This window comes from Prionailurus bengalensis, chromosome C2, assembly GCF_016509475.1.
Source record: "Prionailurus bengalensis isolate Pbe53 chromosome C2, Fcat_Pben_1.1_paternal_pri, whole genome shotgun sequence".
NCBI classification, from domain to species: Eukaryota; Metazoa; Chordata; class Mammalia; order Carnivora; family Felidae; genus Prionailurus; species Prionailurus bengalensis.
This window is the reverse complement of record NC_057350.1, coordinates 154,245,934-154,267,120: the sequence shown is the minus strand read 5'-3', so window position 1 is coordinate 154,267,120 and position 21,187 is coordinate 154,245,934. Positions and strand designations below refer to the sequence as shown.

Here is a 21,187-nt window from a genome sequence, read left to right as displayed (position 1 = left end):
GGGCGGCTGCAGCACACCCCAACACTGAAAGAGAATGCTTGTTCCCATCAGCAGAGCTGGAGCCCTTTTATTTGAAAACATTTATTTTAAAAGAATGGCTTTTTTTTTTTTTTTCCTTTCCAACAGAGGTTGCAAACCGGCAGCCTTTGGAAAGAATGCAGCCCATAAATTCTTTTGTTGGGCCTGCCGGTATGTTTGTTTGTTCTTTTTTTATTGTGAACTCGTTGCCCGCGTTCTAAAAGTAGGCCTTCAAATGACATTGTAGACCTTTGGCTTCTCTTGAAAAACACGAAGGTCGGCCTTCTCGGGGTCAGCCTCCCTCGTGGGGGCAGTGGACTTCGGCTGGGTGGGAGTGGCCTCCTTAGCTGGTTCCAAGCCAGGTGTCCCTTGTCACCCGTCAGCCTACTTGCAGTGTTACTTGTTCTTACACCTGTTACGACACCTTCCTGGATCCCATTGGCATTTGGGTTTGAGGCCCCTGATTTACAGGAATAGGTATTGAATTCAGCTACGATCCAAGACTGGCCAGTGTAACCCGTGTTCCCTTATCCATTAAGTAGTTTTGTGAGTCGTACCTTTTTCTGCCACTGGAGTTCACGCCTTCCTGGCTAGCTTTAGCTCCGTGCCGGCCTGGGAGAGGGGAACCTACTTCCCCGTGCAGCATTTATTTTCACGCTTGCCTTGTGTTATGAAATTTCATATTCCCGCTCGGTTGGCCCTGTCACGTGTCTGTTATACGAGGCGCTCTTACCATGGTTGTAACCCGTTTCGCAACCTCAGCTTGCACTTTTAAGACCCATACCTTGTTCTCCCCGCACCGGTCGGCTTGTTTTCCGCTTGGTAGGGCTCCCCGCGGAGGGGGGACTCCGAGCCGGTTAGCTTCGCGGTCACGCGGACGGGGGCCCGGCCCCGCTACCGGCAGCTGGGGAGGTCAGGCGCTTCCCCACTTCCCCAGGGCCCTCTGGCCTGTGGGGCAGCACGGCCGTCAAGGCCTGTGAGGCGCTTGGGAGCAAGTGTTTCTAAAGCAGCGGGCTGGAGGAAAGCGAGGGCCTCCTGTGTGCGGGCAGACACTGAACGCTTTGTTGCGACTCAACTTGGTTGCAGATGGGCTCTTACTTCGGCTCCTCCTTATGTGCAGTTGACCTGAACGCGGACGGCCTCTCTGACCTGCTGGTGGGGGCCCCCATGTTCTCTGAGATCAGGGACGAGGGGCAGGTCACTGTCTACATCAACAGAGGAAATGTGAGTACAGTGCTGGGTGCCAGGTGGACGGGTGTGGGAGAGGGACACGTGTCCAGCGAGGAGTGACTGAACAGCCCGCTGGGCTGGGCACTGGGCCCCGTTACCCAGGGGAGGAGAAAAGACCTGCCTCCTGCCGTCAGAGAACCCAGCGTTCCATTAATGGAAAGCTATACGCAGCATGGTTACTGCAGACGCGCGGGGATTGAGAGAAACGGTAAGGTCTGATGTCTGTTGTTTGATTTTTCTTTTTAATGTTTATTTATTTTGAGAGAGAGAGAGAGCGCGTTTGTGCGCGTGAGCGGGGGAGGGGCAGAGAGAGGGAGAGAGAGAATCCCAAGCAGTCTCACAATTTCACAAACCGAAGTCATGACCTGAGCCGAAATCACGAGTGGGCTGCTTAACCAGCCGAGCCACCCAGGCACCCCTGTTATTTGATTTTGAGTGTTGACCCCGTACCTGAAACCGTTCCTCCTATTTTCTAGAAATGATTTCAGTGTAACGTACGCATGGTGTCAGGGGTCCCCATTTTTCAGGTGAAGCAGCCGAGGCCCAGAGAAGTCAAGTCCACTGCCCCCCATCACACGACTGGAAGCGGCGGGCTGGGACTTGCACCTGGGCCAGCTGGCTCCCTGGCAGTATATAGACACGTGCCCAGGGGGGCAGAGAGGCCTCCTGGAGGACACAGTGGCTGGGCAGACTCTTAAAGAAGGGGAAGCAGTCAGGCACACAGGCAGGGGTGGGCTGGAGCTCGGCAAGCAGGTTGAGGCGTGGGGCGGCAGGCCCCCTTAGTGCAGCGTCGGGGGTCGGGTGGGGGCCAGTGCGGTGGCCAAGGGCTGTGATCCCTATGTCCCTGATTCCGCAGATCCTTGAAAGGGGTGTGAAGGTGTCAGAAAGGTGCCTCCGCCCCTCTGCCGCTGAGTGGAGAGTTGGGGGGACAGGGACGGGGAGGAGGGGGAGCAGTGCACCCGTGGAGGCAGGAGACCAATGAGAGAGCAGAGTCTCTTCAGCATCTAGAATTAAGAATGTTCAACAAGAGAGTGAAATGCATCAATTTTGTGACCAGCAGCCTTTGAGCAAACGTGAGAAAATGCTTATGGGCTAATGAGTGAAAAGAGCCATAAAGACTGCCTGTACAAACAACCTTGAAAAATACGCAGGGGCGCCTGGGTGGCTCCATCGGGTAAGCAGCCCACTCTTGATTGCGGCTCAGGTCATGATCTCGTGGTTCGTGGATTCAAGCCCCACACTGGGCTCTGTGCTCACAGTGCTGAGCCTGCTTGGGATCCTCTGTCTCCCTCTGTCTCTGCCCCTCCCTCACTTGTATACACGCACGCTCTCTTTCTCTCTCAAAAAACAAAAAACAACCCCCCCCCCAAAATGTTAAAAGTACGCAAAATACATAGAGGACGTTAACAACAGATCTTTGTAGGTGGTGGGGCTTGGGTAGATTTCTAGCTTTCATTTTATCCAAGGAGCAAGAATGTAATACTTTCATAGTAAAAAAAAATAATAATAATCGGTAAAAATGTACTTTTGAGCAGGGACCCAGATGCTCGTTATCCCAATCGGATAACTAATCCAGTCGGAGGGGGCTGTGGTATTGAACTGTAGGCGGGCAGATGTCGGAAAGAAAGGACAGCCTTTTGAACAGGAGCCAGCGAGCGTTAGAGCCTTGGGCTGTCTTGGATGCTTGCAGACCCTTTGAGAAAGCGAATCGAAAACCTGGGAGCCAAGATAACTTCCTGGCACCTGTGGCCGTGAGGCTTGGCACCTGCGTCCCCATTGACGTTCTAAGGGAGAGGGACAGGCACGTGTGGGGAGAGGTGAGGTGGTCATGATACAGGTGAGACCATCCGCATTTATTTAGCGGCTGCCCAGCCACGTTTGCAAGAGGATGGAACATTTGTGTAGGTATTAACTTGTCAGGCAGTAAGGTGAGCAGCGCAGCAGTCAGCTGGAGAGTGTCTACACGAGGAATCTTGGAGCAGGAGAATGCCCCCCGACACGCGGCACCCATACGTTCCACCCCCCCCAACCAGTGTATCCTAAATGCCCGGTGGTTGCGCTGAGCACCGAGATATTCTTCGACCTGTTGGGCCTCTCCCTGTTTGACGAGCGATTACGAAGCAGCACAGAGGAGTGGAAAACACGATGGCTTTGGAGTCCGATGGAACCTGGATCTGGGCTTTTCCCCTTACTAGCCTGTGCGATGTGGGAAAGGACCTTAAAACGGGTGGCTCAGTTTCCTCATCGGTAAAGTGGGGAGAGTCAGAAGGTGTGATGTGAAGCCAGATACTCCCTGGGCTGGCTTGAGGGTGTGCAGTGGGTCCAGAGTACCTCTGCCCTGGGGCAGGTTTCGAAGTTCTTCCGCCTCAAGATATCAGATTGCGTGTTAGTACTCTGATACTGACACGTCAGTGATTTGGAGGCAGAGCGTGTGTCCTCAGGTGGCTTTTGTCGCCACCGGGCACCGTTGACTCCCTCCCTCTGTCGGTGGGTGTTCGCTCAGGAAATCCAAATCTGAGCCACATGTGCTGATGGGCCCGGCTGTGTGCACCCCCCACCCCCTGACCAAGCCCTACTGGGTGTTGGATTTTCTGAATCATGATGGTCAAGATGACTAACACACGCACCTTGCAAAGCAGCTCTGTAAACTTGCACCGAAAGGCGCAGGAGACAAAAAGTAGAGATGCGCTTGCCCGTGTCGAACAACTTTGGGGAGGAAAGGTAAGGGCAGCTAGAGGATGCCGTAGGGACAGGTGTGTAGGTAGGCAGGCAGCTTTATAGAGTGTCAGGACAAGGGGGAGGTGGAGTCATCGGCCAACATGACCGTCTCCTTCCCTCTAAAAGGCATCAGGCTGTGGGAGACCCTCTGGCTGCACAGGTGAAAGGGACTCCTTTTGCCACGAGGAGAGAGAAGTTCGGGTGCCCGTGATTATGCCCGGGTGTTTCCCGCCGATGGGAGTGCTTTGGGGGTGGCGTTTGAAGCTCTGGTCTTGTGTTTTTTCTTTGTTTTGGTTCTGTTTTTGTTTGTGTTTTCCATTTTGTCCTCCGTCCTGTTTCCCAGGGAGCCCTCGAGGAGCAGCTGGCCCTCAGCGGCGATGGCACCTACAACGCACACTTTGGGGAGAGCATCGCCAGCCTGGGCGACCTTGATGACGATGGCTTCCCGGGTCAGTGAGCTCACACCTGCCCTCTGGCTTCGCCCCGGCAAGGCGTGCTCCTGGGCCCACCTGCCCCTCTTGGGAGGCCCCTGTGGGGAGGGGGTGCCCTTTGGAGAAGATGGTCTCCGCGCGGACACTCGGGGCTGGGCTCTGAGCCCACCGTGCTTTGGCTTGTCGCAGACAAGTTTGAACGCGCGCCCTCCTGCCACCAACCTTTCTTGTGTCCGAGGCTCTGCCATGTTGCTGAGCGAGGAGGGAGTTAGACCTTCTCAGCCCCGAGAGCGACAGCGAGGGGACGGATTTGAATGCGTCCGTGCCGGGAGGGTCGGGCTGTGTGTACTGATGTCCTCTCTGTCTGGACTGCGGATTCCTTCACGGTCTCGTGGCTTCTCTCTCCTGTCTGTCCGGTGCCTCTGCTTACTGTGTATGCAGTAGGCAGACGTCGGGACGTGGGGGAGCCGCCTCGCTAGGCGGACGCTGAGGCGGAAGTGGGGGGGCAGCTCTTGCCTCAGGCCAGACAACCAGGCTCCTTTGATACCCCTCATGCCCCGGCCAGAGAGGACCTCGGCTTGAGGTCCTGTGGGCGCGTGCCCCTCACCCTTGACCTCGCTTCTGCAAACACATGACTTTTGTTAGAAGCAAAAGGAAGAAAGTCAGGAAGATCTAGGCTTTGTTCCAGGGGTTGTCAGTTTGTGAGGGTAGCGTTGATTTTTTTTTTCTTTCTTTTTCTTTTTTTGGGGGGGAAGTGAATGCCATTTTGTGCAAGTCCCTTCTCCAGGAACAGTTGACTGTCTCAGTTATGCAATAACCATAGTCTATGGAAGTCCCCTGTCTGACAGAAATTTGGGTGGGTGGTTTATATTTGCATTTTTTTTTTTTATTGGATGGGTCCGTGATTTTTTTTTATGAAAGGATGAGGTCGGAACTTTTCTGGAACTAAACCCTTCTCAGTTTTGATGATTTTCTTCCTACTTTTTTTTGTGTTTTTTCCTGCTAAGCAACTGTGGGTCTACTTTAATGTCTGAGCAACCAACAACCAAGAAATTTCTGGTACAGAGGGACCCACGTGAGGGCAGGAATGAGGAGAACTGTCCTTACAGTACTCCACGTGGCTTTCTAACCCATGGCTGTTTTTCTCCCCTCAGATGTGGCCATTGGTGCACCCAAGGAGGATGACTTCTCGGGGGCCGTCTACATCTATCACGGCGATGCTAGTGGGATCGTCCCTCAGTACTCAATGGTAATTGCTGTGAGAATAACATGCTAACTGTTCATACCTTCATCTGACAAACACATAGGGAACCTGTAGTCCATACCACACCCCGGGGTACGGAGGAAAACGCAACACGGTTCCTACCTTCAACCTTCTCACCCTCCAGTGAAAGAGAGAAACAATTGGTATTGCTTATTAAAACTCAAAAACCTCTTCAGAGACTCCCGAGTTTGCTCACATTCGGGGATGCATTCTGCCTGTGTGAAAGATTACATCCAAATTCTTACCCCCAGTTGGAGTTATTTATTGAAGATGAGGAAGAGGCTCGCTTTTTTTCGTGGCTCCTTTATCAACCGTCGGTGCAAGCCAAAGGAATACGATGTAAAATATAAACTTTTTTTTAAAATTTTTTTTTCAACGTTTATTTATTTTTGGGACAGAGAGATACAGAGCATGAACGGGCGAGGGGCAGAGAGAGAGGGAGACACAGAATCGGAAACAGGCTCCAGGCTCCGAGCCATCAGCCCAGAGCCCAACACGGGGCTCGAACTCACGGACCGCGAGATCGTGACCTGGTTGAAGTCGAACGCTTAACCGACTGCGCCACCCAGGCGCCCCAAATATAAACTTTTTAAAAGTTTATTTATTTTTGAGAGAGACAGAGACAGCATGATCGGGGTAGGGGCAGAGAGAGAGAGAGAGAGACAGAGAGAGAGAGAGAGAGAGAGAATCCCAAGCAGGCTCCACACCATCAGCTCAGAGCCTGATTTGGAGCTCAAACTCACAAAATCGCGAGATCATGACCTGAACCGAATGAAACCAAGAGTCAGACACTTAACTGACTGAGCCACCCAGGCATCCCCAAAACAGAAATTTTTTTAATGTTTATTTATTTTTGAGAGAGAGAGAGACAGAGACAGAGGGTGAGTGGGGGAGGGGCAGAGAGAGGGAGACACAGAATCTGAAGCAGGCTCCAGGCTCCGAGCTGTCAGCAGAGCCTGACGCGGGGCTCGAACCCATGAACCATGAGATCATGACCTGAGCCGAAGTTGGACGCTTAACCGCCTGAGCCACCCAGGCACCCTGAATTGTAAAATATAATGTAGAGAGACAGTGGTCCACAGAAGAGGAGGCTTGAAAGCTTTCACGGGGCTGATGGTTGTAACGGCACTGAAATGAGCTGGTCAAAGCTCTGGCCTTGGGCTCCAGACTTGGGAATGTGGAAGTGGTTTGAGTTCTGGTTTTTTGCCAAATCAGCTGGGTGTTCAATCTTGCTGATGGTGTTAAGCCCAGCACATGGGAAAAAAGGAAGTCACTCTTTGGACAGAAGCATCGTCAGGGTATTTGTGGATGTCTGTGTCTAGAGTTGGCACAGGCCTGTGTTATTCTCCCAGGGAGTGGGTCAGTGACAGAAAGGGACTGAGCACAAGTCGAGAAATTTCCCATCAGCAAATATTGATCTATTGAGCGCTTTTTATGTGCTCACCGCTTCCTATTCCTGCTTCTATTTCCCATCATGAAGAAGCTTGCCTCGTATCTTGATTATCGCTAAGGAAACAGAACTTTTAACGGAGTCACGTTCTCATAAAATGTTCTACAAGTGAGGTGTTAGTAAAGCGTCAAAGCCTGTTCATGCACTAAAGTACATGAAGGTAAGAAAGAGACTTTACAAGTTGATTTTAAGAGGCAGTGCCCAAGTGTAAGTTCAGTCCATGCACTCATGATTGCTCTTCTTGCAGGAGATACAAGTGAGCTGATTAAGGGCTGAGGGTTGATTCGTCGCCAGCTTCCAGCACCCTCTCTGCTGGGGCCGGCCCAGCTCGGTGGCTCCCATAGCAGCAGACACGGAGCGCAGAGAGGAGGGACCACTCTGCCCTATTCTTTTCTTTAGTCCTTGTCGTAGTCCCGTGAGATGGTATCTTTATTTTCCACCTTTTCTTTATGAGGGGTCCAGCCCAGGGAGGTGACTTTGCTTGTCCAGGGTCTCCGGCTAGTAAATGGCAGTGTGGCCACTGAGACTTTGCCAGTCTGACTCCCAAACCTTTTATTGTAACCACGCCCTCAACTCCACACTGGAGGAAGGAACAGTCAGGGAAGCTCACTTGGAAAACTTAGAAGTAAGGAAACTTATTTTGCTTGTGAGGCATGCATACTCCAAGGGGCATGGGTTTACCCGGACCACCATCTTTTCACTAGAAATGATGGCAATCAATGGTGGCAATAAGCTCATAGGTGACTCAGCCAATGTGGCAGGAGGAAGAGAGCTTTGGGCACGGGTTGGCGGCCACGTCTGTGTGGTGCGGGCTGCTGTAGTCTGAGGTAGGGACCTTCTTCCCGATGTGACGAGCAGAAAGTCATCCAGGGAACCGTGTCCTCGGGCAGTTGCCGGGGTCACTTTCCACGCATCCTCCTGGAAGCTTGTTCCTGGACCTTGGAAGCAAATCATAGGGAGAGGCAACCTGTCAGAGACCCCTGCTTCCCTCCTCCAGTGTTTTGTTTTGTTGCTGGGTGGAATCCCTACAGAGAACTGAAGTACAGATTTTGTGGTTAGCGTGGAGTGCCTTCAGTCGGAAGCAGGGATCAGCAAGCAGCTGGACCCATCCTGCCTTTGTCAGCAGGCTGGCAGGCTCATTAGCTTTGACAAAGAGAAGTAGTTTGGGGCACTTTAAAAAAAAAAAAAAAAAGGAAAGATACAACTCTGCTTATGCTTTTCTAAGCCGCTAATATGTATATGATAAGGTCACTGATTTAAAAGGAAAAAAAAAATCCTTTAACGACATATTCTTCAGGGCTGGGGTCCAGACAGAGCAGGCATTGTGCTGGTGAACCGGAGGAAGAAATCAGAAACAGCTCTGGGCAAAGGAGTTGCTTTTCTTTGGCCCAGACTGGTATTATTTCTGCCGGGTAAATTGTGAGATCAGGGCTGCAGTTTGTCCGCGTTACTCTTTAACTTGTTCTTCTTTCTTGAGTTCACCATGAAAAGTGTTGATTTTAAGATCCTTGTGTGCCTTTCTCAATTTGAGAGTCCCCTGGGCATGTCATGGCGGCCCGTGTGATCTTTCTCCTGCTAGTAAGGACACTGCACGTAAACCTGGTCAAGCGGAGGTTTTCCAAGGCTCCTGGTTTTCATTTAGGGTTATTAGCACTGAGCAGACTTATCTTCCTGGCTTTATGGCATAATGGCCTGCAGATGTCTGTGGGATAGCTTAAGCCTGCATCGCCACCCCCAGATGGACCACCCCTTCACTCTTCCCCCTCGTCCCAGCCACAACATAGCTTAGAAGGGGAGACCCGGGACCAGCCGCTGCTAGCCTGCTTGGGCTGCGGAGCTGAGACGGTGGCCTTCAAAAAGTGGCTTTGGAGAAAGAGACACACATACATGTTTGTTTAGACAGAGTCGTGTGGGATGAGGAACTCTGCCTGTTAGCAAGAAACATTTCTTCAGTGTGTGCTATGCTGTTGTGATTTGTACATTGATGCTCACGTATTTTCTGTTGGATGGCTTAACTGAAGATGGCAAGTGGAGGGTTATTTGCAGCGATGGGCTCCCGGGAGGGGTCGGGGAAGGTCCCTGGCGTCTCCGTCTGTGGATCCTATGGAAACTCCCTCTCCCCACTCTCATGACTTCTCCGCAGGATGACTCAATAAGGAAAAAGGATATGGAAAGAGAGTCCTTAGAGAGCCCCTGGATATCTGTAAACCTGGTTCTGATAGGGATTTTGCTGTATGGCATGAAAACAAAGCATTTTTCTTATCATCCACAATGAGGGCCCTGGGAGGTTAGCCTCCCAAAAGAGACCGTATAAACAAAGGGAAGAAGGAACACACCAGATCCCAGGGGATGGGACTTTTCTGATTCAGGAAGTGTGATATCTTTTGAGGAACTGTGCCGCCCAAACGAATGAAGGGGTTTGGTTGTGTCGTAAAGGGTCCTGAACCAGTGCAGTCCTGTGTGAACATAAGTTGAACGTAAGTTGAGTTAACTTAAGTTTACTCATCATTAAGCTGAGTAACAGTACAGATGCCCCTTGGCGGTAGAGCTGTGAACTCCACAGGGCCGCCTTTTAGGGAGGAGGGTGGCTTCCTCTGCTGTTTTGGATTTCCCACCGTTTGTGGTAGGAAGGTTCAGGGCCATGGAGCTCCAGATTTACTAGCTAGAACTGTTTCATCCTGTCTGTGAGGCTCAGGAGCCCGTGGATCTTCTGGTTAACTTGACTGAGTGGCGGTTTCCCTGTGGCCATCTTTTCCAGCTAGATGCACCAGTGGCCTGTCCACTTAGGGAAAGACTAACATGAGCAGAGGGGTGTTCCATGTTTGGTACATATTTGGGTAGAGAGATCTAAGGAAAACACGTTCTTAGAACTCCAGCCAGCTTGGGGCGCCTGGCTGGCTCATTTGGTTAAGCATCCGGCTTTGGCTCAGGTCACGATCTCATGGTTTGTGAGTCTGAGCCCCACGTCGGGCTCTGTGCTGACAGCTTGGAGCCTGGGGCCTGCTTCCGTCTCTGTGTCTCCCTCTCTCTCTGTCCCTTCCCCGCTTGTGCTCTGCCTCTCTCTCAAAAATAAATAAATATTTAAAGAAAAAAAAAAAAACTTCAGCCAGCTCTACCTGTGTGGAAACAAAACAGAACCTCTGTTGGAAATGGAAGTAAACATCCGTTTCGAACTTCATTTGGCAGGTGAAAACATGACACACCAGTCTAGGTGGAGTTTTCATTAACACCGAGCTTGGAAACATTTTTAAACAATGACATGTGACGAAGGCAAGTAATAATACAGGAGTGTGTGGTCTTCAACTGCATGCTAAGAACTCTGTGATCAAATTAGGACTACAGTTTTCCGTTTCCACAGTTTGAGGACCAAGTGTCCTACAGAAGCTGCACAGAACAGTCCTGGGTTCTTATTTATGACTGTGCTCCTGTCCGGCGACTCAATTTCCCTATTATCTGTTTCAGAAACTGTCGGGGCAGAAGATAAGTCCGGTTCTGGGGATGTTTGGTCAGTCCATATCAGGAGGCATTGATATGGATGGAAATGGCTATCCTGGTAAGCTGTTTTTCTTTAAAGGCAAATGAGATAAACGAGCATAAATGCTTGAGGTAGAGTCATTTCCAGTCTGGTAAGCAGTGGCCACATCTATTTAGAATCAGGAAAATTCCCACAGTAGAATGGGATGCTTTGCCTAGTGTTTGATTTGAAGGTGTTGACGTTTATTTTGGGGTTTTAGAATGATCTGTGCTGAAGAGTTTAAGCACCACAAGGGTGGATTGCAACAGTGATTTCGAAGGAAACAACAAAAGAAAAACGAAAACAAAAAACAGCGATTTCTGTGGCAGCAGCTCTTTCTAAAAGCACTGTCCACTTTAAAAATGTTAGCAAAAACTCATGTTTTGCTCAATAATTACCCGTAGTAAGAGGCTTCTTACTCTTGAGAGGGAAAAAGGAGCTGAGCAATCCCTTCCCCACCTCCCAGCCCCTGCAAGAAAATTAAAAAAATTTGGAGCAGAAAAGAAAACCATGCCCTCTCCCTGATGGACAGAACAGACCTTCACCCTTCAAGGCTGCCTGCCTTGGCTTCAGGGTTAATGAATGCCTTGTGGTGGTTGAGGCTAATTGAATAAAAATGCACGATTTCCAACCTCAATCCCAAGTGTGGTCCAGTTAGGTAAAATTGACTGGGCAGTGGGATGATGGTTCTTTTGGTGTTTGAAGGGGATGCAGTGTGGTTAGGTGAGGAAATGAGATAAGAATTAGAAAAAATCCAGGGGGCACCTGGGTGGCTCAGTTGGTTAAGCGTCTGACTCACTGTTGAGCTCAGCCCAGGTCATGATCCTCAGGATCGTGAAGTTGAGCCCTGTGTTGGGCTCTGTATTGGGCTCCATGCTAACATGAAGCCTACTGAAAGAAAAAAGAAAGAAAGAAAGAAAGAAAGAAAGAAAGAAAGAAAGAAAGAAAGAAAGAAAGAAAGAAAGAAAAGAAAAGAAAGAAGGAGAGAGAGGGAGGGAGGGAGGAAGAAAGGAAGAAGAGAGGGAGGGAAGGAAGGAAGGAAGAAAGGAAGGAAGGAAGGAAATTTGAAAGAATCCAAAACCATCATGGAATCCAGAAAACATTTCCATGAAACCATAGATCATCTTGCTATCTGCAGGAAGTATTTCTTTCCACTTAAAACGCCTCCGAAGGATCTCTGACATCCAGTGCGATCCTGTACAAGGGCACCACCGGACTCTTGTAGTTTCTTATGGGCAGCAGTTTTGATCATTTCTTGTGACTTTCCTGAGCTAGGAGGAAGGAATAGGAAAGGGTCATTGTCGAAGTTTTTGTTCCTGTGGACACTCACGGGTCTTTGTAAGTGGGAGAAGGCAGTTGTTCTCATTTGGGGTAATTTGTGGCCGCCTCAAAATAATACCTTACATTGGTTTAGCAGTTCAATATACGCAAAATGCTCCCACATGTAATATACATCTTATGGTTAGCGCAGCAGGTAGGTAGAGACAGGGTGTCCTCCACTTGACAAGGATACTGAGCCACAGAGAACTTAGGGGACTGGCCAGAGACCACATCGTGGTGGGAGGGGACATACCTTCAGCTCTGCACACGCACTGTGAGTAGGTGTGTTCACACTTGGTGACCCGTGTGAATTTCTTGCCTTTTTTGTAAAAGAAATGACAAATTGCCCTGGTTCTTTTATTTTCAAATATCTAGTCAACTCAAAAAGACTATTGGAAACAGCAAAATTAACAAGCACACCCAAGTACAGAAATTTTAGCAGCACAACAATTCATGGGTTTGCTGTTTCTTTTTCCTTGATGAAAGTATTGTATAGACGTGGGGATTCAGGCTCTCTCGGATTCAGATGCTTGGCTCTGTGAGGCGGTAATGGGAATCCCAGGACTAAGGAGTCTGTATTCGAGGGGAAGAAAGGCAGAGAGTTCTTGGATGAGTATATATTTCCTAAATTAAAGTTATCCAAGAATAAACATTACCAGCTAACACTTGCAGGTTGGTTTGTAGTGCACTAAGTATTTCATGAATTTTCAGATGTAACTATATGATTTAACATATTTAACATGTACTTAAATATTTTAAAATTATCATATTTAACAACTAATTTTGTGTTTAATAAATATTTAACAGAGGTCTTCTGATTTAAACGTTATGAACTCTCATCAGATTTTGAAGAAGACACTGGGGATAATTATGTCCATACTACAGACAAGGACACCCTGAGAACCTCTGAGGTCACATAGAGTGAGGGGTGGAGCAGAGATGATTCACATGTTCTACAGAACCTAGAGCTTTTTGCAGGTCCTCTAGTTCCAAATACCCATCTCTCTAGTTCACTGGTGTCCAAAAGATACATAACATGAGCCACATATATATTTAAAATATTCTGGGAATTATATAAAAAAAAAGATGAAAAGAAATAGGTGAAATTAATTCCGATAATCAATGTAAAAAATCTTGAGCTAGTTCATGTTCTTTGCGCCAGGTCTTTGAAATTGGTCTGTATTTTACATTTCCTACACATCTCAGTTCAGACTGACCACGTTTCAAGGTCTCGACAAGCCACACCTGCTGATGGGCAACCATGCAGGATAGTGTGGCTCTCACTTTTACGAGATTCTTGTAGGGCCCAGAGGAAGGCTGTCAGGGGCCTCTGACCTCAGTGCTGGGCCCCGTGGCTGTGGACCTAGGCGGGGGGCGGGTGGGATGGGCTTCAACACATTTTTGAATGCTGTGAACTTCTCATTTTCAGATGTGACTGTTGGAGCCTTCATGTCCGACAGTGTAGTTCTTCTAAGGTGAGATGCTTCTCGAATTCCATTCTTCGTGGTGGGGGCTGGAGTTTGGCGGTAGGGTGGTAAGGGGAGTTATTCCCCGTTAGTCCGTAATTCCGTCTGTCCTCTTCCTGGAGGCGAGGGGTGCTTGGAAAGTGAGGATGTTGCCTTTCTTTTCTCGTTCTTCTTATCTCCTATCCCAGAGTTCCAGCTGGTGGACCTTGAATGGCCTGCAGCTATGAGGTGGTAGCATCCCTGGAGCTTCTAGACAGAGCCTGGGGTGGCTTAAGCCCTAGGGATTTTGCCTCTTGCCTTGAACAACTGCTTCATTAACATGTGTGCACGATATGATCGTTTCCTATGGGTGCAGGACACTCAAGGGGGCTCTGAAGCACTGCCCTGTCCCATCTCTTAGTCCCGACCTGTTACTCCCTGGACACCGGGGGCGGGGGGGCCGGGAGCCTCTTGCCCTTAGGACAGGACACCACTGCCTGCGGAGGCCAAGGTGAGGGACGTGAGCTCGTGAGCTCGGGCCCAGGGTTCCTAGAGCCCCTGTGGCCTGGCTCTCTCCTACAGAGGCTGTGGGCTGCCGTCCCGCTGTGAACCATCTCCAAGGATTTCTGTCTGTGTGAGTCAGAGGAGGCAGAATTACCCTTTGGAGTGGGAGCCAGCTCTTAGGTTTTGTTAATAACCTGATGGCAGAACTTTCTAAAACGGGCCAGTAGGATCTTAGAGCTGGAAGGGATCCCAGAGGCCATGTAGTTGCACACCCCAGATTCTTCTCATTCAGCAGTGCCTTCCTCTGAGTGCCTTCCTCTGAGTCTCCAGCGGCTGCAAGCAAGGCACAGGGCCTCCTTTTGAACGAGGTGCCCTGGGGTGGGAGCTTAGTAACTTCTGAGGGAACCAGTTAACCCCCAGGCAATTCGGAATGTTAAATTGTTAAGGAGGCAGGATAGCCTTAGGTTAGGAGGGTCAACTGGGGGGGGGGGGGCGGATGGCCTGGATTTGAACCCCTCCTCTGTTTGGCAGGAGGGGGGTTCCTGGGTAGGTCAGGTAACCTCTCTCAGTATTCTCACCCGTTAAAAAGGATAACGGCAGTACTTAGCTCACTGGGTTGGTAGAACTCCATTGAGTTAGTATGAGTTAGTAGTTCAAGCAAAATGCATAAGAACGGTCCGGTGGTCGATACGTGTTAGCAGTTAGATAAACTGGGCTAAATTCTGCCTCTTGATCCTGTATCTCTCACGTAGCAGCCCTTCCGTACTTGACGGTGGCATGTGTGTCTCCCAAGCGGTGACTTCACTAAGATGACGCCTCCCTGTTGTTTTCATTATTGGCGTGTGATTAGGTCTCCGCTTTCTTCATCAACCAACCCTTCCTGTGGGTTGGCCGTTTCCTCTGAGATAAGCCAGCTTATGTACAGATAGATGACTGAAGTCACACTTCAGAAGCTGAGTTCGCCCACCACCCCTGTGCCTCTGTGCTGTCCTCCCCCTCTTCGTCACCCCGAGCAGCCTGCTCTGGCTTGTCGCAACTCCTCTTGAACAAAACACGATCCCTGGCTCTCGCAGTTGAAAACGGGCCCTCTCAAAACCGGGAGCGGCTGACTTAAGGTAGATCCTGGAAATTCTCCTTTTCGTCATTCTTGTATTTTATAAACTTCCAGCCGTGAGCTTCGGCCCAGAGGGGGTTTTCTCTCCCTCTCTTTCATGGCAACGCACGGCCTCCTCCTGGAGTTTTGCCCACACATGGATGTCAACGTCAAGTGAGGCAGTTACACGGCGACGGGGGCCCCAGACCCCCAGCCTGGGGTGGGGGCGGGGGGTGAATCTGGTGAGGAGAGACCTTCCGGGGACGAAGGCAGGGTCCTTCCGGGGGAATGCCGGGGACGGCGTATCAAGAGAAGAGGCTTTAGGAGAGGGAATGCGGGGCACTGCCCGGCCGAGGTGGTCAGCAGAAGGCCCTCCTTTGTTCGGCTGATATCATTGACCTGTTGTGGTGCAGCTGCGTCTGATTCTGGGTTCACCTTGCAGAACAATAAACAAGTAAATGCTACAACTAGTGTTTGGTAAGTGCCCACCTACCACGTGCCAGGCACTGTTTAGGCACTCACGTGCCTTAACTCTTTTTGGTGGTTCTTGTTTTTTTGTTTTTTGTACTGAGGTAAATTTGCATACAGCAGAGCCCGCCCATGGAAGCATACTGCTTTGATGAGTTTTGACCAGTGTAGGTGCCCGTGTAACTGCCACCCCATGAAGATAAATAACATAGCTGGGAGCCTGGGTGGCTCAGTCAGTTAAGTGTCCAGCTCGTGACTTCGGCTCAGGTCGTGATCCCACAGTTCACGGGTTCGAGCCCCACATCAGGCTCCACACTGACCGTGCAGAGCCTACTGGGGATTCTTTCTCCCTCTCTCTCTGCACCCCCCCCCCCCCCCCGCTCATGTGCTCTGTCTCTCAAAATAAATAAATAAACTTAAAAAAAAATAGATGAAGAACATTTCCATCAGTCCAGAAAGTTTCTTCCTGCCTCTTCCCAGTTATGCCCCCTCCTGATAGAGCAATTCTTCCTGTTCTAAAATTTCACATGAGTGGAATTATATAGTATACACCCTTTTGGTTCTGGCTTCTTTCCCTCAATAGAGACTCATCTATGCTTTGTGTGTTGTTCAGTTCTTTTTTCCCTCTTACTGAGTAGCTGTCTGTTGACTGAATATACTGTAGTCTGTTCATTGGTTCTCTTGTCGATAGAACATATTTTAATTCTTAGGTTTTTTTTTTTAATTTTTAAAGCTTATTTGTTTTGAGAGAGAGAGCACGTGGGGGGTGCAGGGGTGGGCAGAGAGAGAGGGAGAGCGAGAATCCCAGGCAGGCTCCGTGCTGTCAGTGTGGAGTTTGAACTAGTGTGGGGCTTGAACTCATGAACTGTGAGATCATGACCTGAGCCGAAACCAAGAGTCGGATGCTTAACCGACTGAGCCACCCAGGGACGCCTAATTCTTAGTTTCTGTAACAGCTCCATGATATAGATATTTTTATTCTCATTTTACGGATGAGGAAACCAAGTGGCACTGAAGTTTTATTAATTTTAAAAAAGAAGATCATCGTAGGTTGTGGTCAGTGCCGGGAAGATGATAGAGCAGGGTTATGTGGTTGAGGGCACCTGCCCGCATTGAGTCCAGCAGGGAAGGCCATGTAGACTGAGTCCTGTTAGAGGTGGTGGTGTGGGGTCAGCGGTGCCCTTGTCTCTGGCAGGTCTGCAGAAGCGAGGGGCCGAAGTCAGATCGCTGTGGGTGAGAGAGAGAAGGAGAAGCAAGAAAGGGGGAGGAAGGAGGTGGGATGTGTGTAGGCTGTGAGTGGCAGGGACCTCCTCTTGGAGCTGGGCTCCGAGATCGGAACAGGCCCCGGGCAAGGTTCAGCAGGGGACGTGGGCGAGGAGGAGCTCCTCGGGTCTCTTCTGGGAGCTTCAGGTACTCAGAGTGCAGGGAAGGCTTTAGCTGGGGCCCGTTAGAGAGGGGACAGGGAGGAGCAGGCAGGCGGAGGGACTGCTGAGGATGTCTGAGCGGCCAGGAAGGCTGGTCATCTGTGGTGACATCTGCTGATGAGCTGCTGGACGTGGCTGAACAACCGCGGGCAAGAAGGTCTGGAGACATCAGCTGGCTGAGCTAGGTGGGCATCTCCGGCAGGGCCTAGCTGGCTGGCAACTTAGGTGGACTTTGAGTCACTTCAGAGTTTGGGTGGGACCCAAAAGGGAAGCCAAGCATGTGTATGCGTATGTACAAGACACAGCACGCCCGTTCTTACGCCTCTAAGGAAGAGACTCCACATGTGTATGGGCTTGAAATCCTCTGGGCTGCCGTTAAGAGAAAAACCTTACTGAGATTGGTTTCAAGTACCTAGACCTTCGTTAGCTTCCTGGACGAGGCGGCTCCAGGGCTGTTTGGTAGCCTGGCATCTCCACCAGGGGTGTAGGCTCTTTGTCTGTTCCCCTGTGTCTGTCCCATAAGCGGCACCTGCCCCCGTTGGAAGCTGGGGTGATGGGAGCCGATACCACATCAGAGGACATCCTAACTGGTTTTACTGTTTGCTTGGAAGTACATACAGGTGAAATACAGATCTACCTTGACTTAGGAAGGAGTTAATGTTATGATAAACCCATCGTAAATTGAAAATATCATGAGTGGAAATGCATTTACTGCCTGAAACCTCCTGAACATCACAGCTTAGCCTAGCCTACGTTAACTGTGCTCAGAGCACTTACATTTGCTGAAGGTTGGGCAGAATGATCCAACACAAGGCCTATTTGATAACACAGTGTTGATTATCTCATGCAAATTATTGAGCTCTACGGAGAGCGACCATCAGAATGGCCATGTGGGTACAGAAGATCTGGCTCTCTCGTGACTGGTTGCTGACCCTAGGAGCTGCACCCCCTGGTCCCCACACGATCATCCCACATAGCACCAGCATGCAAAAAGACCCAAATTCACAATTCAAAGTTCAGTTTGTACTAAATGCACATGGCTTTCGTCCCTTCATCAAGTAGAAAAATCGTTAAGTCGAACCGTCATAAGTCAGGGACCATCAGTATCAGGATCTGAACTGTCAGAGTCATCAGAAAGAAGTATTCCAGCCACCAGCTTTTTGGAAATAAAGTCTTGGGGCGCCTGGGTGGCTCAGCTGGTTAAGCATCTGACTTCAGCTCAGGTCATGATCTCACAGTTCGTGGGTTCGAGCCCCGCATCGGGCTTCACGCTGACCGTGCAGAGCCTGCTTGAGATTCTCTCTCTGCCTCTCCCCCATTGTGTGTATGTGGGGGCTCTCTCTCTCTCTCTCTCTCTCTCTCTCTCTCTCTCAAAATAAATAAACTTTAAAGTCTTGGAAGCCTTTGCAGTGCTGTCCTTGGGTGCCCCTTTGCTTTTTTCTCCGAGGCTGGCCCAGCTCTGCCCTGCATGAGTTTGCCTTCTCAGATTAGCTTGGGAGGGCAGGGCATGTGTCAGGGTGATAGGCTACTCTTTCTGTGCCACTTAAGTTCAAAGGAAATGGTGAGAGAGTTCAGGAGAGATTTTGGGGCTTTCTGTGGTCCAAAGACGATTCTTGGAATTGAAACAGGTCCGAGGGCCCGATCTGATGTTGGTGGGACATGTGCTTCTGAAGGTCCTTGTCCTCACGTTAGAGGATTCTGCGTTGATAGCCTCTGTCCGTGTCCCTGTCAGTTTGCCAGATGGCTCCCCCTGCCATCATCTGCAGGGCTCTGCTGTGAGGAAGGACCAGGCGGCCTCCCCGACACGGTGGCCCCTGGGATGGTGGGAGGCAGAAAGGCCTTTCTTCCATGTGGTGACCAGGCAGGATGTGCCCTGGGCAGGGTGGAGGCTTTCATGGGGTGGAGACCAGCTCTCCCTGGTGCCTGTGTCAGTGGTATGAAACTTGAGGCCCCCCTGTGGTTTTCAGCACCTTGGCCTAGAGTGAAGTTGGTAACCATTTAACACCTAGGGAATTTGAACACCTATCCTGAGGATGTCAGGATGAATTTGCTGGGATCCTGGCCCTTAAGGGGCCTGCAGGCTGGTGGGGCAGGTTTGGAAATAGATAAGGAACTTAATTAATAAGTGAGGGGAGGTGTGACTATAGTGCTGGGGCCGTGGGGGAGGGGACCCAACTACCAGGGGTCTTCGGGAAGGCCTCCTGGGAGGGGGAAGGCAAGCTGGCTGTAGAAGGACCCCTGGGGCTTTAGAGAGTGTCTCTGGCATTTGTACAAACACACTGACCAAGAGCAGGCCATTTGTTTTCTAAGTTATTTATAGCATCTTCTCAGGATGAACCCAGAAGAAAGTTGGAAGGCCCCAGCACATTGGATTTCTTTCAGGCACCGCTGGTGTCTGACTTCTGCCGGCCTCTCAGCTGGATTTGCTCTGGGAGACCCACAGTTCCCTTGTACTTGCCACAGCTGTCCTGATCTTGGCCCACATCCATGGCAGTGGTGGCAGCAGTGAAAACCCCTCCCCCCCACCCCGGGCCTCGTGTCTCCCTCCTTCCCTCTTTCTCCGAGGTCTTCCTTAATACTTGTGTCTCTGAGAGTTGTGTTCCTCTTTCCCATCTGTCTTGTCACCGGGGGCGCTCCGTAGGATCTTTGCACACAAGGGAGGTCATTGTTCACAAGCCACTAAAGCCCCTTAATCTTGTTATGTCACCCCAGTGGCATGAAGGCCGGGGCTCCCTAGAGGTAAGAGGATCTCTTTGTGAGCCCTGGAGGGAAGAAGGTTAAGCCACCCGCTTAGGTGAACCGTGCCTGAGCAGGTGTTTACAAGGAGAATGGAATGGTGGGAGTCCCTCGGCTTTCCCTGGGCGACCCTGGGGATCCACGGGGGGCACAGCAGGGATGCTGTGCATCCAGTAAGCACAGGGTGGGGGGTTGAGGGTGGTCCGTGTTGGCGATAAGAGTGCGGAGGTTTATGGGGTTTCACTGGCTCCTGAGGCCAGCGGTTGATTTCTTCAGCTCCGAAGTGCTTTGCTGTTACCAGCTGGGACTCCATGAATCAGGTGCTTTTAGAAAAATACTTGATGAATTGAGGGGAGTAAATGGAGGGGGAGGTTTGACCCCGCGGATGGGACTGGAACTCTGTAGTTCTTGTTCCCGAGACAGTACATGCTTTGGGGGATTCCCCAAGGTGCATCTCTGTCTCCAGCCCTGGCATCCACTGTAGGAACTCCTCTTAAATATATTACTATCTTTCTAATAAAATGGAAATCGGAACTTAATTGGTGAAATTTTAAATAATCACCCAACATCTGGCAGTTCATTTATGGCTTCAACCAGATGTGTTTTATTAACAACTGACTTGCCTTTATTACTGGGAAGCTAACCATTAATTTATTAGGAAATAAACCACTTCTAAAACCAGGAAAAAGTATTTACGGGGCACACTGGCCCTTCCCTCATGGGTAATTTCATGCTTTAATTAAATGCTGGGCTGAAGGCCTAGGATTTCTTTCGCCCGGTTAGTTCTTGTTTGGTTCCGAGAGAGCATGACTAAGTCACCTCCACCTCTCGACATGCAGGGCGAGACCCGTCATCACGGTAGATGTCTCCATCTTCCTCCCGGCCTCCATCAACATCACGGCGCCTCAGTGTCACGATGGGCTGCAGCCTGTGAACTGCCTGAATGTCACCGCCTGCTTTAGCTTCCACGGCAAGCATGTTCCAGGAGAAATTGGTAATGAGCCACTGAGCGAGGGCTCAGGAGGCCACCTTGGCTGGCGTGGGCTTGTGGGATTGTGGCTGCTGATGGGTTCTTCTGGATTCTTTGCCCTCCCTGTGCATTCCGACTGGTTTTGCAGGCAGCAGGCACGCAGGCCGGATACCCTTTCCCTCTGGGGTTCTTGCTTTTTTCTGCTTCCCATAGTTCCCCCTGTTTAGCATAACGTCCGGCTCTAGAGCGAATAACATTTGACCCCAAGCGTCCTTTCCCCACACGTGTGACCAGACTGAAACCTCACTGGGCCACAGGCGTCACAGGCCAGTGGGACTTGTGGAAAGGTAGTGACTGGAGCCTGGCCCTTACAGAACATTCCATTCAGTTAGAAAGAAGGAGTGGTGGGTATTTGGAGACTTCCCCTGAGCCTGTGGCACCACCAGATGTCAGGGCCTTAAGCCTGAGGAATCTGAGACCACGGGTCGATGGTAAGATTGGGATGCTGAGGTTTATGGAGGCTTAGGCCTGCAAAAGAGGGGGAGCTGCTTTGTCGGCTTCAGATGATTGGACAGAGACCCCCAGCCCTGCCGTGTGTCTCT

At 50.4% G+C, this 21,187-nt stretch overlaps 1 protein-coding gene across 4 annotated transcripts in view; it reads left to right on the top strand.

The window, feature by feature from the left end:
• The window catches only part of ITGA9 (integrin subunit alpha 9), a 361,953-nt gene that overhangs the window by 56,778 nt on the left and 283,988 nt on the right, over positions 1-21,187 (top strand). For all 4 annotated transcript variants that reach the window (XM_043595760.1, XM_043595758.1, XM_043595761.1 and 1 more), the window contains exons 9-14: positions 1,105-1,242; positions 4,310-4,415; positions 5,552-5,646; positions 10,574-10,664; positions 13,375-13,420; positions 20,455-20,609. In XM_043595760.1, the coding sequence (XP_043451695.1) occupies positions 1,105-1,242; positions 4,310-4,415; positions 5,552-5,646; positions 10,574-10,664; positions 13,375-13,420; positions 20,455-20,609 (631 nt within the window). The remainder of the gene's footprint in view (positions 1-1,104; positions 1,243-4,309; positions 4,416-5,551; positions 5,647-10,573; positions 10,665-13,374; positions 13,421-20,454; positions 20,610-21,187) is intronic.